A 17,599-nucleotide genomic window follows, 5' to 3' on the forward strand; every position below is an offset into this window, starting at 1 on the left:
CTACCAATTAGCACTTAGTTAGAAAGACAGTACAATTTACTTTGAGTTTCCTGTCAACTAATAAACACAAAGTCCGGACAGGGCCTTGACCTTGGGAAAAAAATGAGGGTAGAAGAGATGGAAAGAAGGCTTGGCTGAATCAGATGCCCCCCCCATGTCTCCACTCTGTTGGTTTCACTGGCTCCAGTACCAGCCGGCCTCCAGACATACAACATCGGATCCAGCCTCTCAGAGCAGATTGATTCCATCTCTCGGCACATCATACGTAAGGGGCTTTGTTGACTGTGTGTGCACACGCGTGTGTGTGTGTGTGTGTGTGTGAGAGAGAGAGAGAGAGAGAGCGTTGGAGAGGGTAAACCTCTGTCTCCTTGGAGTACACAGCCCCCACCTCCACCCCTCCCCTGGAGCCGTTGGCAGGCTGGCGGTGTGCCCAGATACATTGGTAGTCATTAGTTGTCACTAAAACGATGTGAGATGCCTTTCTGATCTGCAGAGGCTGTTGCTGAAAGTGATGGTTCCTGCCAAGCAGAAGCCCCAACCAGAGACAAATGGACACTGATCAGCATGTAAACACAGATAAAAGTAGTCAACAGCAAACACAAACTAGTCAGTCTTCAGGGTTAAGGCTGGATTTACAAGATGGCAGTTCTTAGGGCTGATCATCTTATTTTTGGTGAAATGCCTTTTTCGTGTATTTATTATTCTGTTTATCCTCCCACTTTTAGGGGAGATGCAGCTTTACCTTCCTCAACTTGAATAATTCTCCTGTCACTTTGCTTAATGTTATAAGCTTTTAGTTTGCTGCTCAAGGTCATTGAAGTTATCTCCAGCCAATTCAATGAAAGTCGAATCGACGCGAGTGAAGGATGGGTTTTATAAGAATCAGACAAGCTGTCAACAGGAGGATAAAGGGAGGAAAAAAACCACTGGCAGATATTCATGAGGATAACTCTCCAGCGTCTGTGCTTTCCATTTCTTCCTTTGTAAGGCCTTGATTGTGAGGAAATGTGCTGCTGTGAATGGCTCATTCTTTTTATGGGCTCCAAATATGTGGGGGGTGCGGAGAAGGTGTCGGCCAGAAGATAAGGCAGGCCAGGTGACAGACATATCTCTTTTTTTTTACTAGTAAGATAACCATCCTTCATTTCAGCATAATTACTGCTTTTTTTCCTTCTTTTTTTTACATCCGCCTGAAAAGATTTCAGAAAATAATTCTTGAGCGAATATTTGAGCTCGTGCGGGTTCCCTTCATTGACCGCATAGTCATGAAAAACATTATTTGTTGTGTCATCCCTGCGTGTTTACTCATGAGGGACAGGGCAGCAGTTGTCAGACATCATCGTTTGACTTTTTCGTGGCTGTTACGCGTGTGGTGTGGATCTATGTTGGCCACAAAATATTTGAGTGCAGTATGCTTATAATTAACATCATCACATTGGCATTCGTCGTGTTCCAAATCCATAATAAATGTTAATTACATTCCGTTGATTTATGTCTGCGTAATTGTCAAAGTGTGCTCTTTTAGCATTTTGGCATACGGAAATATCAACACACATTAACATTTGGTGCGAAGAGTAAATAAAATGTGTGTAACCTAAGGCATTATGCAAACTGCAACTTTAGAAAGCCACAATATAATGTTCCCATAGTCTCATATTTTCTTTTTAACGAGATTTTATTTACCACCGTACGCTTAATTATAATGTGCCACATCCATCATTTGCATACCCAGAAATCTGCCATGTTCAGCAGGCACAGCCATATTTTTGTCATTTTCTCTCTGAAATATCCACATTTATTTAAATATATGCATTTTAGCAAGACTCAGGGACTCCATTGTAGCTTTTTGAATTTGAGACGCGATGATACGGGGTTGCCAGAATGTTGTGGAAAGAGTTTTTGAGCTTTGAAGGCTCGTGTAAACAGCACGTTCAAAAAGAACCCAACGGAACCAGCCCACATCCCGTTCACTTCTGCCATTATTAATAACAACTATTTTGCTGCACTCTCATCTTGACCCAAAAATCATTCGAAATTGTGACTTCTTTTTGGACACCCTTCTTGTTTCAGCTGGTGTTTTAGCTGTCGGTTTTGTTCTTTCACTTCAGCTGTAGTAAACTTGTCAACTTATTTCAGCGTCCCGGTGTCATCCTCGCCGCCACGGAGATGATGTGATTCTGCTATGAGTCATGAATCACTGGGCTATCATGTCCTCTCCTGCAGCTCCAGGGAGGACAGCGCCTGTCAAAAGCCATTGTGGTTTGTTCCATCACACTGATGTCTAAGTGTCTGCGGTGTGTTCTTAGCCAGTAATTAGCCACAGCCCTACAACCCCAATAACAGAATTATATCTGGGTCTGATATGTTCCTTGGCACCCACAGCAATAATGAATGAACTACGGGTTAATCAGATGTGTGTCTGTGTATGTGTTCTTGTATTTGCTACATCTAGACTATCAAATTACTCATTTTACTATCAAAGTGAGGACATTTTTGCAGAGTGGGACCTTTTTGGCTGGTCCTCAGAATTTTAAAGGGCCATTTTAGGGTTAGGATGTGGTTTTAAGGTTGCAATTGGGTTTTGTTCAGGGTTAGGGTGATGGTTTGGGTTTGATATTTAGTTGTGATGATTTAGGTTGGGGTATGAACCTGGGGAATGTCTATGAAAGTCCTCACAAAGACAGAAGTACAAGAATGTGGGTGAGTGAGATACAGAAACAGAAGATACCTCTTGAAAACATTCACACGTGTGATTCTTTGGGAGTCTGGAGGACCGTTTTATGAAAAGGAGTAAATTAGTAAATTTACTGCTCACCTTCAGATCTCTGGCTGAAATCGTCACAAAGCTCGTAAAATGCAAAACGGGGCTTTGTAGTTTTGCGCTCAAGAGCCAAATGCTCGTATTTTCCTCGTAGGTAGTAAATAATTGCCTTATATTCAGATTGGCGGTGTAGAAGGGTTGGGAAGTTTGCCAACTCAATCTGTTGGCTAAGTTTGTGTGTTTTTGCATTGTTTGTTTGTAGGTGCATATGGTTTCTCCCAAGTGGCAGAGTGTTGGTTTCCAAAAGTTTCCAGTGTTTGCGCTTCACAGAAGCCATGCCTGCATTTGGAATATGTGCCATTATAATTTCTGGATTTTTAGCTCTTTTTTTTTAGATCTGCCTTGTTTTCCAACCACTTTAGCTCCACAGATGGTCAAAGTGTAACATTTTCCCACTGAAACACCTGGATGCTTTGGTTAATAGTAATGTGTTTAACTGTTCATATTTCATATAATCTGTTTGTGTATATTCACTGATTCTTCTTGCCATATGGTAATGAGCTCCGCGAGGCTGGCTGCAAACTTTCTGGAGCCACAGGGGAACTTTTTAGTGTTTTTCCAGTCTTGTGAAGAAATCTGCATTAAAATGGAATATTTCCTTCACAGACATTTAGACAAACAATCTCCGCGGACCATCTGCTGTGCCTCTCAGAGATGGCCAATGATACCATTTGTACCAGCATACCGGTCCCATTCTGTGTGTGAATTGGCTGAGAAAGAAAGGTAGAAGAGAGCCAAATTGGGTGACACGATGAGCTGCGGAGAGCCTCCGTGTTCAATGCGCGTGTCGTTAAACCCTTTGAGGTCTCAATCCACGTAACCAAGTTGACCCGTGTCTACTTAAAATTATGGTTAATGACACTAAAAGTGCATATGAATAAAGAAGATCTGAGAGGAGCTGCCACATCATGAAAGAGCGATTTTGCTGCTATTTTAAAATGCAATTTAGCCTCTTTTGAATCGTAACTTTAAACTTCGATGTGTCATGCTGCTATTGGAAAAGAAGAGAGATAAGTTTTTTTAATTGTAGTTCTGTTTTTTTTTGGGGGGGGGGGGCTTATTTCTTTCTCCACCCCTTGTATTTGTAACACTCACACAATCACTAAACATCCTAAAGGGGACATGTGCTGCTTGGCTCTGATTGGCTATTTAAATTTGGAACAGAAGTTTTTTGCAAATGTAGCGAAGAGCTCTGTGTGGACACGAGGAGCTGGGCTCCTTTTAGAAAAGTTGTTCTTCGCAAACTGTAGCATTTTGCGTATATTGTGCTATTGCCATATTTATAAGCTAAAAAACAGATTGATTTATGGACAGTGCTGTTGGGGGAATTGAATCCCCGCTTCCTGAACCCCATCTGCTGCTTTCCCCACTTTCACTCTTTATTCTCACTAATTATAGTGAGACTTTTGCTGAAATTCCACCCAGAGATTATTTTCTTTCACTCATCTCTGTCAGAAATGTGATTGAACCTGGATTTTTAATCTTATACAGGCATTTGAAACCGCTGCCAGGCCATCGTGGTTTGGCCCAGTGGTCGACAAACATTGATATTTCATCTCCGAGTTGTTGTTTGTCAGCTGCTGGGCTGTAATCGGTGACAGCCATAAGCCCCGCAGCATTTACCAAGCACTGTCTCAATTGATAACTGTGACATTTTTTTGAAACCATGTCATAATCTAAAAATGGCAGCAGCATTGTTACAGGGTGTGAAAGAAGGCTTTGGCAGCTCTCCTTGGTTAATGATTGATTCAGCTCCACTGGCCAAACTAATATAGCCTGAAAGGCCAGTGGGATGGTCAGCAGACAGCTGACGTGATGTTTGACCTGATGAGACATTTGAGACTATTGTGAGCAGCACAACCTCAGCGATCGTTCACATGGGGATGGAGTTTAGAGAGAAGGCAGAGGTTGGATAGACGGATAGACAGATTTCATTAATGACAAGCCCCAAGGTGATTAAAAAGCAGGAATCTTACGAATCAATCCAACATTTCCTGTTGGGATTGTTGAGAGGCAGAGCTGCCAGTGGACAAAATAACACCCGCTTCATTCAACTTATCTGGACTGTAACCAAAAAAAAGAAAGAATCTTTTAATTTTGGTCAAGGACTTCAATCACAATTACTGGATTAAAGCCACTCAGGACAGACACTGGTGCCCTTAACAGCAGATATTTAAAATATCCCAGAGAGAAACTCACATCAGTTCTAAATTTTAGGACATATCTTTATTCTTTATTCCTCCTTGGACCAACAGGACCAATGGGGACCATTTTTATTATCATTTCATTGCTCTCATGATATCTATCTATCTATCTATCTATCTATCTATCTATCTATCTATCTATCTATCTATCTATCTATCTATCTATCTATCTATCTATCTATCTATCTATCTATCTATCTATCTTTTGTTCTGTAAAAGGGTTTTCTACTCTTTGATGGGGCACTTAAGGCAGAAAATAGGTCAGGAGCTGTCATACAATAATTGGATTGAAAAATTAATAGTATTTATGGGCAAGGGGGAATTCTTTTGTTCCTCTGACTTATTCATAAAAGTCAGCTTTGATTAAAAAAATAAAAAGAGGAGAAATCTCCTGACTATTAAAGTGCCCTCTGCATGCATAACCGTATAAAATGGGGTTTAATAATACAAAGTACAGGCCTGGATACAATAAACATTATTGAGGGTGTAGATAAGTACAAATATTTGTCTGCCATTATTACTGGCCAGTCAGAGGCAAAGGGAACCAGAGCACACACACACACACACATACACACACACACACACACACCAGAACGTAGGCTAGTGCTTTGAACAGAAAGGCAAAAAGTGTTTGTGTCTTTCTTAAATGATCCACAATCATCTCACATCTTTGTAGATGAGAAAGTGTCACAACATCTGCCACATCATCAGGCCAGCCAGCCAGCTAGACAGACCTTCCTTCCTTCCTTCCATTTGTTCTGAGTTTTCCTCTGACCCAACTGGAACCTTTCTGGATGCTAAAGGCAAGTTGTGGTAAATCTGAAATGGAAGCTGGTCTGCCCGGTGGCTCTGGCTCCGTCTCCGTGTGCTGACCCGAGGGAGTGTGGCCGGGTACAGGCTCTTTCTTTAAGGCTGTGGATTTATGGGGCTTCCACAGAGAAATAAAAGGGCCTGGATGTGTTTGAAGTTTGCAGGTGAAGACCCACAGAAGGTTCCCAGTGGCGCTGAAATCTCAGCAGACAGGCCTGCCAACACTCAACCACCTGGGTGCCAGTCATCTACGCTGCATGTGTGTGTCTGATCCATGATATATCATGATATAAAAGCCAAGTAATCATATTTTATCAAGCTAATATATCTGCCTGAATGCTCAAAGCTTCTTTTTTTTTCTTTTTTCCTCTGGCCTAGATTCACCCTCCAGAGGAATTGATTCAACCTTTTCTTCTATTCCATATTTCCTAATTAGCTTCAGTGATTTCCTAATTCTTTGACATTCAACCTTGAATTATTCCCTCCTCCTTGCACAAAACAGGCATTTGTTCCAGTTCTGGAAAAGCAACAAAGCATGTTAATGTTTTTGTTTATTCCATGATCAAAGATAATCACTCTCTTCTCTGGGGGAAGCCTCCCTTTGGGCTCATTTCTGGCATTGTTCCTTGTATGTTTGACAAATTAGACTTAGAGAAACACTGTGAGAGTAAAGGGGGAAGCAAAGATACCGATATTAGCATTATAACTATTTACTTTTCTTGAGATGGAATTCAGAATTCTGGAAGGATAGAGGGCCGTGGGATTGTCCACTGTAGGGATTTTTTTTTTTAAATCGGAGTGATATTGAAGGGTGTTGAGCATTGAGCTCTTACTCCTCAGTGGTCTCTGTCCAGGTGTGGAGATATTTTCCCCTGAAAGCTGTGATGAGAGCTCTTCGCTCTTATACCATCTCTCATTGAATGACGCCAAGGCCAACGATCCATCGCATCTGGATCAAATGTGAAACTGTCCTGTTAGAGATTTTCATTTCCAGTCTTTAAGCAATGATCTAGCACTATGCTATGAATCAGCGTGGAGCTCTGATGCAATGTTCAATCATCTCCAGAGACTCATGAAGCAGCACATCAGCAACATTAGACCCAACTGGACTTTAAGAAATACATTTGGGTGAATCTACTCTTAATGTCGCTTAGTTCCTGAAAAAGCTTCCTCGGTGTGCTTTAAAATAGTGCGTATACTGAATAACCTTTGACCTTAGCAGAATAGCGAGCAGTGTTATTTTGTCTCCCTCCCTGGCTGCAGTGAGACAGAGGACCTCTGTGTCCTGGATACACACAGGAAGGACAGTTGAGGAGAGACCGTTGTTTACCGGCCTCGTTTCTGTCACATTGGAGTCAGGATGTGCCTGAGAGAACTGTGAATCCCGAACCCTGCGGGAGGATGGTTGTATTCAAGAGAAATAAGCTTTACCCCTCCTTCAGTCTAAATGGACTTGATCCCTGTTTGCAGTTAAATTTCCAACAAACTTTAACCCTTTTTTATAAGGAGACATTGTAATATTTTTTCTTCCGTCTCATTGCCGCAGGATTTGTCCATGATCTAAAGACCTAAAATCCTCATCTTTCATTGCCTAGCAACAAATGACAATAAGGATCCTCCTTGTCTCAGAGTTATGGTCCATATTCATCTTAATTGGTGCCTGGAAGGTTGCACAGAATGGAGACGGATGCAAAGTAATTTAGAACAAGTTCTTGACAGGCGCATTGAAAGGGAACGTCAAGCGATGTTCTGGCACACATGACTTCAGAATCATCTGTCAGAATTTAGCATATCTAAGGAGAAGGCTGGCTGTCATCTTCTATGTACATCTACAAAAGGCACATGGGTGGATTTGATCATCTTCCGTGTTGTTTTTTTCCGGTGTAAATCTCATTTATCAAGAAATAAAATGCCAGGAAATGTCAGTGCGCCCCCCCCCCCCCCCTTTCTTTTTAATAAGATGTTTTTAACATAAAAGGGTTTTTAATAATAAATTCAGACATCATCGCGTATGTTTCCCCATCCCGATTTACAACACTGAGTCTCTCCCGTTCTTTTTTTCCCCCCGTCACCCTCGATGTGATTTGTCAGTCGTGTTTTGTAAAACATTGCTGACAAGTGCGCCTCTCGGCTGGGGAGATTATCGGTGGAAATCTCCGCTCGAACTTCTTTACCTCTGCCTCAGATCAATGCCACGAACAGCAAGACGTGATTGATAAAGATATTGAGATTGATCGCCTAAATCCTATCCCACAGTTCAAAGTCCCCAAACAGATGGTATATATACATGCAATTCAGTGCAGAGATAGGACTTGGCAGGAGCTGCCAATAGATAAGTGAAATGGGGCCAGAGTGAAAAGGCCTATCAGTCTCTAAGGAGCTTAGCTGCAGGATTCTGGAGCTCCAAACTGCTGGTGGTAAGGGAAGATAGTTGACATTGGTTTTAAATTACCCTAGATTGCTTTCTGGGTTCAGTCTGCAGGGACTTCAGCAGACAAGATGTTTGCTAAAACAACTGCAGACCTCAAAGCAGATTGGGGCAGAGAGCCACTGTGCAATTTCCCAGCCAGACAGAGCAGGGAGGATGGCTGTTAATTGCAGAATTGGCAGAGAGGCTAAGGAGGTCTTGTAGCAATGATACGTGCCACTGGGACTGAGACAGTGATGACACTGCAAAGGCTTCGGTTTCTTCTGTCCTGCAACAGGCGTCTTGCTAATGGTTGTTGATTTGGCTGCCTGCTATCATGGAAGGTGTGGAAGTTTTAGATCTTACCTTCATTTCTGATCCTTCCCAACCCTTCTATGTCGTACATTAAAGAGGACCATGTGACTTTGTGACTCACGCATGGCTACAGCACCTTTGATCTCTCTCTCTCTCTCTCTTTATCCCTCTCTCACACACACACACACACACACACACACACACACACACACACACACACACACTTGTTTAAAGTTTACTTCTCTTACAGGGGCAATAACGAAAAACCTTTTCAGTCTGACTTAAAAATCTTTAGGAAAAATTGGCTGCAGCATTGAGGGGCTCAGGCATCGATCCTGGCCCCCGGCTCCATCCAGGAAGGGACGGATAGATTTCTCGGGGCCTGCGTGAGAATGTAGAGACGCGCGTGTGTTCTTACTGTGGAATAAATTGTTATATGACATATTCAGGGCCACCTTTTCAGCTTTACCCTGACTGCTTCTCTCCGAGGGGGGGACGTTGACAGGGTGGAGCACATTCATCTTCAGTCCCACCTCACAGGAGAGCATTCTTTTTTTTTCTTCTTTTTTTTATTGAAAGTTAAATCTCCTTCAGAGAGTTGGCAGCTTCTCGTTGGGATATCTATTTCAGCAGCTGTCGAAGCTGATTATATGGGGGCTGTGCCACACACTGGCAGCGATATAAACCCCCCACAGAGGGAAGAGACTATTATGATGCTATTGATTGATGCTTTCATCTGCATGCGTGTGTACAAACTCGACTCCAGCAGCTGTCTGTCGACGGCATGCAACATGTGCATTTTCCTTTTGATTTATAGCTCTCACTTCTCCTTTAAAAGGAACACAATAATATGTCGTTTCTGGGAAGTTTTCGTGTTTTGCCTCAGAGCAGAACAGTACAGTTGCAGATTGGTAATGAGCTGCACGGGTTATTGGACAATCCCCTGATTCGGGAGTCCGATACCGAGAGCTGAGTGCAGAATCAAAGCAACACAGATTGATTTATTGCTTGTTCACAGCCTGTTACCTCATTTTAATGGTGAAAACATCTTGCTCAAGCGTCGTCGATGAAAAAGTACTATGGGTTTCTGTTTTCCAACCCACAAAGAATCAGTAAAAGAACACAATAATGGCCACTATGCAATGTAATTTAGTTTATAATCACTGTTTTCTCACTTAGAATTAGGTTTGTAATTACTCTGCTTTAAGTCTTTAATTGTTACACGGGAAAAAAACCTGGTTTCAAGTGAACACTAAAGTAAAATTTAGATTACTGTTGGAGGCTTTTCTGCGGGCGGTCAGTAAAACACGGTGTGAGGCCTTAAACACTGGCGTATTATGTTAACCCCCCACTGCCACTGAAACACAAGAGCAATCAAAATAATTAATTGACCAGGCAATAAAGGAGTTGTTAATTGCAAGGATTTGTTTTAGAGGACATTGAAGATTTGTTGACTCTATGCTACAAAGCCCATTTTCTACAATATTACACAGTCACATATGCAAACTTGAACGCCAGATAATGTGCTTAAACATTTAAACCCTGAATTTTTCAGAAATAAACACATCACAATAGTCAGCCAATAAGAAAACTAAAATAGTGGATGTTTACAACACTGACATCATAATAATATATATTTTAAAAAAATCAGATCATGTGTTGCAACTGTACGCTTCTTTAATGGGTTTTTTACAGTTTCATTTCAAAATCTTCCATTTGTCCGTTTTATTTTTGACATTCTCACATCACCCACTAGCTCCAAATGTATTTCATTCCCGGCCAGTTCCATTGACTTGAATATCAAACACCAATACATTCCTCCTCTTTGGGCCAGTTTGAACTCCACCATGCTGTTAGAGGAAGGTGGGCGGCAGAGAGCAACAGATCTTGGATGTATTGAGTGAAAATATTGATGGAATGGAGCCAGTCACCATCACAAACGCAGCCAAAACACTCGTGTAAATAGTGTTTGGAAACGTCTCGACCGCGCTTTTACTCATGCATTCACATTTTAGCCCAAAAGCTGATCAAGTTTGGAGCATATGGTTTGAACCACAGACCACATGGAGGCAGAAACTCTGAGAACTACCAGGGAAGAGACCTGAATGCACCACAGTGGTTTAAAGGCCAACTCCTGCCACACCTCTGGCAGTAAATAACTACTTTCTCATTAAGATTATGGCCTCAAGTTTCTCCGTTGCTCTCGGCTAAACTATCCAGCATGAAAGAGCCGTCTGTTCCTGCTGCTTCACAGTCATGCCATGTGAGATGTTAACTTTTCAATTATTGTTCATTTTATTCCAAAAACAGCCTCCAGAATTACGAACTAGGTCACATCCAGTTATCCAGCAGAGGTTAATAGAGGCGGAGATATGCTAATTAGTCTAGCATAATAGCTTGGAGGAGAAATAAAAACATATGACAAAAAGTGTCCGAGTTCAGAAATAGAATGCGAGTTTTTGAATATAAACACAGAAAGGTATTAGTATAGTACAGTTTAGTGTAGTATAGTGATGTAGTATGGTGTAGTATGGTGATCTATAGATGAAGTGTTGGTTGACTTATTTGTTCAGTTTTGGACTGAGCAAATACATTTCAAAGTAGTAGAGGAGGGGTGGCTTATTAGTAATGATCTCGTATGATTTCTTGACATCCTGCAACATAAAATGCCTTTATGTGTGTGAGAAGAATTATTGTTGTTATTACTATTATCATTTCAATGCTATAGTAAGTATAGTAAGTAGATTTAGAATTTTAATCAAAAAGAAATGTATGGTGTTTGACTCAAGTATTGAAGCTGTTATGTACCCAGCACTGGGAGGTACCATGTTCAAGGACCAGGAAGTCGTAGAGATAGGAGGAGAAGGAATCATGAGGTCAGATTGACACAAATCTTGTGTGCACCAAATAAAAGAGGAGAGCGAGCAGCAGACGGACGGAGTTGAGAGAGGAAGCTTGAACTGCTCGTCAGCTCTCCCTTGCAAGGCCTCCTGTTGTTTGTGTGGTTGATCTGAGTCTAGTAAACGAACAGCGCGGGTGACCAAACATCACCCTCACATGTGTATCGGAGCCAGCAAGCCAGCGGGTTTGCCAGAGCTAGCTTCTGATATTATCACACTGCTTCGGAGTTGCGATCCATCCCGTAAACCGCTGTTGTTCTCCAACCTCTAACCTGTAACTCACTGGCAATCTGTCGCTTTGCTCTCCTTCCAAAAACTGACATAGCAGCAAATACACCATTAGCAGTTGCCCTGTGGAGCTGGGTATTAATTATGTGGCCTTCTCCTCGTTTGGCCGCTCATTTGCGGGCGTACTGTATATGTCAGCCGAGACAAATGGGAAAACAAAAGCCTGGGTTCAAAACCTTTATGCTGCAGAACGTCAGCAAGAGCTTGTAAGAAATGATCTATTGGTTTTGGCACGGCTATACTGTAGATTCTGGCTCGCAGGACATTCTTAATAGTGATAAAAATTGTACTGCTTTACAAGAGCATAAGCAAATTGGTTACCTCAGGAAACAGAAAAATATGTCGTACTTATCATCCAAAAAACTGCCCCAAACTTCATCATGTTATTATGGGTCACCTGTATTATTCTGAGTGGAGATTATTGAGTGATTTGAAAGGCACTTTGATGAGAGCGGAACTCAATTCCCAATTTTTGTGTGGCCTTAAAGGTGCAACAAATAATTTTTTGTTTCCCCTTAATTGATCACCCGCCAAGCCCTGTTGAAGCCTCGGCCTAATGGGTGCTTGCTGTCATTTTGCAAGCGGGTTCCATAACGGATTAGAGTCTGGAGTGAGGGCACAGGAACAGCAAAGTTCTGTGGCCGGAAAAGGAAAATAAATCAATTTATCCCTGATGCTGCTGCACTTTTGGAGCATAATTCCTAACAATGATGGAGTTTGGACACTTCATACTTGTCACTGTGAAATTGGACTGCCGTGTCGCTAATGATAGTAATGTATGTTGCACCTCGCCCCCTGGAGTAATCCTTCACTCTGTCTCACTTAAATGCCTCCCATTGTCTGGCATATTGCATTATGAATGCCGCAGGCAAGAAAAATAAGGGGATTTAATTTATGCGTGCAGTCATTTAAGTGGTAAGGTATTGGAAAAATTGCACAGGAATAAAAAGGTCTTCCTTTTGTCACAGGTGACTGTACTTTTGAAAAGCCGCTGGCAGCATGTGGATACAGCCAGGGCAGAGACGACGACCTTGACTGGGAGCAAGCCAGTACCAGGGAGAAACCCTCGTCGGACCCATGGGTGCCCACAGGTAAAGACACGTTTCTGGAGTCTGATTAGGATGCTGATTATAAATATACCAAATATCTGTTCTATATTCTTTTATTTTTCAGTGTGAAGTAGTGAAACTTCACATCTGACAGGGGGGTCGGGGGATTGTTGGGATAGTCACATGACCAGAGCCAAAAGGACTATTAATATAAATATAAGGGCACTGATTTTTGAAATTCAGGTTTTCACTGAATATCCTGTCTGTGACATGCAGTTTGTCACTTTAATTTAATTGTCACTTTATTTATTGGCTTTTAATTTGACTGGAAAATGCACCCTAGCCCCCCCCCCACTTCCTCTCCCACCGGCCTCCATGCACAGAAGGAAATATACTGTATTACCTAAATGACTTTTTTGTATGATACAACACAGGTAGCCTTGCACTCTAATGGATATTGTTTTCCTCCTCTGTCCGATGTCTAATCTTACAAAGGCTGTAGATAGATTGCCCTGCCCCCCACAGTGACAGAGGCAGAATTAATTAGCCGGCCCTCACTAATTTTAAGCAGCCGGTGCCCAGATTTGTTTGTGTGTGCATCAGGATGATGTGTTTTGACCCGTCCCTGGAGAAATTGCCTTCCACGGAGGCAGAAGCACTTGATGAATGTTGGGACACAGGGAGGCTGGCCAAAGGTTACAGTCAGATCTGGAAAAGCTCCGACCTACAAATTAACGCCTCACACGCGGTCTAAATTTAACATATCTGATTAAAATCTCGTGTCTGGTAAAGAGGTGGTCTTGATTGTGCTTCTTCCACTGAGCACACTTCAGACAGGCTTGTTTCCCACCTGTGTGTCTTGAATTGTATGTAATTAACAGATTGCGGCGCTTTCTCCATTTCTCAGTGCGAGCACTCAACCTGCTGTGTGAAATTGTAATCTCCCCTCTTTGACCGCACTGAAAGCGATGTAAATGTAGTGTGCTTGACAGTCTGAACTTGTTTTAGTGCGACTGCAGAAGAGGTTGATGGGTAGAGATGCATTTCTGTGAACGGCGAAATGCTATATACCCTCAGACTGCTGTCTCACTCCTAAACCTGTACTTATGAATCTTCACCGGGCCTGGTTAGCATAAACGTGTCCTTCATGCTAACCGGAAGTGGACTGGTTAGGTCTCAACCTTTCAGTGCAAATCAAACTCCTTTTTAATGTCGAAACACAATATGGGCTGTTAAAATTAACATGTTAATACGGATGAATGCATCTACACGATTAACCCGATTAAAAATGTTAACGCAATTAACCCATCTGCAGCAAAAAATGACTCTGAATGTCTTTGGCATTTCGGGCAGATTGTCCGAGTACAGTTTCCACCATGTATGAGCAAATAGGCAATTGATCCGGTTGTGTCAGGCGGCAGCAGCAACCGATAATGAGGGAAGATGCTAGCACGTTGGCCCTCTTGTGGACAAAGAAAACCTCAAGATGTAACAGTTGACCAACATAAAGTATTATACACACACGAAGGAGGAAGGAGTTTACGTTTCAATGAAGCACTTCAAGTTTAAAATTCCATGTGAACGTAAAGGATACGCTCGTCCGGGATTCTGCTAGCACTTCGGCTAACGGGGAACCAAGCTTTTGACAAACCACCCTCCCTTGTTTCTCGAGTCTGTTTGCTTGTGCAAAATGATTAACGTAGATTAAAATTAATGATATTTAATCACGATTAATTGAAATTAATCTACAACAACCCTGTGATTAATCTGATGAAAAAGAAATTGTTTGACAGCACTAAAATATATATATAGAAAAAGTCTCCAAATAATACATACTATAAATTACATGAGACTTTACATTTTGATCTCATGATAAACATTGCTAAATAAGATTCATGCTTAGTTTAACTTTACCTTTTGCAAGTTCGTTACCATTTCCTTTCCAAAAACAGCATTTTGGGCTTTGATTTATTCATTTATGAACCAAGATAATAATACCGTAATTTCTGGACTACAGAGCACACCTGATTAAAAGCCGCATAATCTAATTTTAGAAAGAAAATCAATTTTGTACTTATACAAGCCGCAACGGATTATAAGCCGCAGGTATCCCATGTAGTAATATGAAAAATTAGATCGACAACATTCAGTACTGATAGATGTTTTTATTACCGTAAGAGACGAGTCACTGACGAGTGACTAACAGACAGGTAAGAAACAACAGCCACTCTTTTCACTTGTATGTTTATACAGAGACCTTAAATCCAATTTTCATCATGTCAGGATTTTTTAACTTTTCTTTTAATTTAATCCGCTTAGCAACATAAATATATTGTACCATTTTCTAACAGTGTCTGTAACGCAGCTACCTTGAAATATACGTTTGTATCAGCTCCACACAAATTACGTTGTTTATGCTTTTTTACTCAAACAATGAACAATCTAAAACTCCCCGATGGCCCACCTCTAAAATCTTCTATTTTCAGCACGGTGGCGATTGCTTTTGCCTTCTGTCTGATTTGTACAGCGGAAACACCGCAGCCGCCTGCTCTCTGTGCGTTGACCCAGTCTTCCAGAACGTTTTCAAGCTCGGGCCACCTGCGATGTTTACGTCTAAAAGCTTTTGTTGCCTTTTTGCTTTGGATCAATTCTTCAGGCTGGCGTCTCCACCTTCTTGCCATTGATTACCGTAATATATGCCAAGATTACGTGCGGCAACTCGATTTCCTTCTTCAACCGCCAGAGTGATCGCTTTTAACTTAAAAGCCGCATCATATGCTTTTCTTCTAGTATTTTCCATGTTGATGAGGGTTAGTAAAAATGCCTGATTCACAGTAGTTGTGATAGTGCGCCACGAAAAAAAGATAAATAAGCCGCACCGTAGAATAAGCCGCAGTGTTTAAAGTGTAGAAAAAAGTAGCGGCTTATAGTCTGGAAATTACGGTAATAAATAGGTAAATAATCACCACTGTTACGCTATGAAAGGCAAAAGGATTAATGATTAACTTGATCCCCCCAAAGAAAAGGTCAGTTGACAGAAAAGAAAATGGAAATATTCATCCAAATATGATTAATATTGCAAATGTGGGTAGGACGTGGAAAACGGCTCAATGACTAGAAGTGGGAACCTGGCTCTGAAAGTAGTCTTGCTGACTTCCATTCATCTGTGACTCGTCCTGGAGCCCCATCTAGTAACGTTGCAGGATGGTTGCATAGTTGCATTAAAGCCTCACAGCCACTGGAAACACAGGGATGCATCCTGCACTTTGTCATTAGTGGACTTTGTCTATAAAGACACAAAATAATGAGAAGCCTTCTGCAGAATTCGGTGCCTGTTTGCTTCAGAGGCTCCTTTTTCACATATATATATATAAGAGCAAACTGGGGCAATTCCTTCCCCGAAAGTAAATAAAAGAGCAACAAAAATGGGAAAGACATATTGAAAGAAAGAAGGAAAAGGAGTGTTGTGGTCACAGCTAGAAAGCCTCTTGGTTGTTTATGACAATCCGATCCCTGCCTAATTGCTAAGTCTGGACAGGGAAGGCTCTTGTTTATCCCCTGGCACAGCTCTGATTGCAAGCTTTGCCTCCTTTAGGGTTGCCCAACCCAATTCTGAGGCTCCGCGTGTTGGAACTGTCGCTCCCCAACGTGTTCCCTCTTCCGAGTCACAGAGAGAACCCCATGGCAGAGCTGTCACTGTCAATCCTGTTATTACCAAGCAGACTCTGGACAAGATCTGTCCTGGACAATAATAAGAAAAGCAGCTCATCCAGGAAAACATTTAACCAGGCTTGGAGAGAAAGTTGAGAGCACTTTTGTCAGAATTAGACGGCCTGGATTGTTAGTCGTAGACAAAATCATTACATTAAAAATGCTGAGTCATGCTCGAGTTGATTGAAGCGCATCTCCTCAAAAGCACGCTCCTGTGCTCGTCCGCGGTCCCCACTGCTGCGGCAACGTGCTGCACGTGTCGCGTGTTAGAATGGATGAAGGTGTCTTGTGGAGGAAGTTTGCTGTTTGGCGCTGTGGGGGGTTGTCCGGATTCCATTTAGAAGGAAGTTGTTTTTAGTGAGCCTCAGCTGGTGCAGAGGCTCTGATGGTAAGATGGATGCTGCGCGCATTCAGCAACGATTCCCTCCTTTCCCCCTGAGATTCATTCTGGGGAATAATTGCAGGGGGAGGAGAATAAGGATGGATCCCTAACTGTGCTTAATTAGGGTTTTGTATTATGCTAGGGTGAGTAGCAACTGCAGCTAAATGTTCTTTATAAATATGTAGCAGAGGAGAAATTGAATGTTTTTGCCTCTGTCTAGGACAAGGCCTTTGTTTAATCATCACACCTCGACAACATCGACTGTCTAACACTCTTCGTAGGATAACAGTGATCTCCTTGTTAGAGTTCTTGCGTTTTTTCCCAGGTTCATAATGATCTCGGGTAAATGCAGCTCAAATGCGCTGTCACTCCCTCCAGAGTGCAGCTTCTGCATAAAGTGCAACATCTTAAAAGGCAAAACGTTCACCTTCATGACCACGACATTCAGGAGGTAATGAGTACACAATCCTCCTCCCTTTACCTGGATGCTCTTTGCTGCCTGTCATTAAAATGGAAGCGTAGGAAAGAAATTTAAGATACAATACAAGAGGGAAGAATACCTGCTCACTGAAGGACGTCAGAAATGTAATCAGACTTTAAATAGCATCAGCAAAAGATGGGATTTGCTGTTGAGGAGGGCGGACCAACGGCTTGTAAGAATAAGCTAATTGCTTTTTCTTTTTTTTTCTTTTCGCCATTCACAGCCGCGTGG

At 42.0% G+C, this 17,599-nt stretch overlaps 1 protein-coding gene across 8 annotated transcripts in view; it reads left to right on the forward strand.

Moving 5' to 3' along the window:
* The window catches only part of LOC130538732 (receptor-type tyrosine-protein phosphatase mu-like), a 117,933-nt gene that overhangs the window by 16,382 nt on the left and 83,952 nt on the right, over nucleotides 1-17,599 (forward strand). For all 8 annotated transcript variants that reach the window (XM_057056591.1, XM_057056592.1, XM_057056594.1 and 5 more), the window contains exon 2: nucleotides 12,714-12,836. In XM_057056591.1, the coding sequence (XP_056912571.1) occupies nucleotides 12,714-12,836 (123 nt within the window). The remainder of the gene's footprint in view (nucleotides 1-12,713; nucleotides 12,837-17,599) is intronic.

The sequence above is a fragment of the Takifugu flavidus genome, chromosome 15 (assembly GCF_003711565.1).
Source record: "Takifugu flavidus isolate HTHZ2018 chromosome 15, ASM371156v2, whole genome shotgun sequence".
NCBI classification, from domain to species: Eukaryota; Metazoa; Chordata; class Actinopteri; order Tetraodontiformes; family Tetraodontidae; genus Takifugu; species Takifugu flavidus.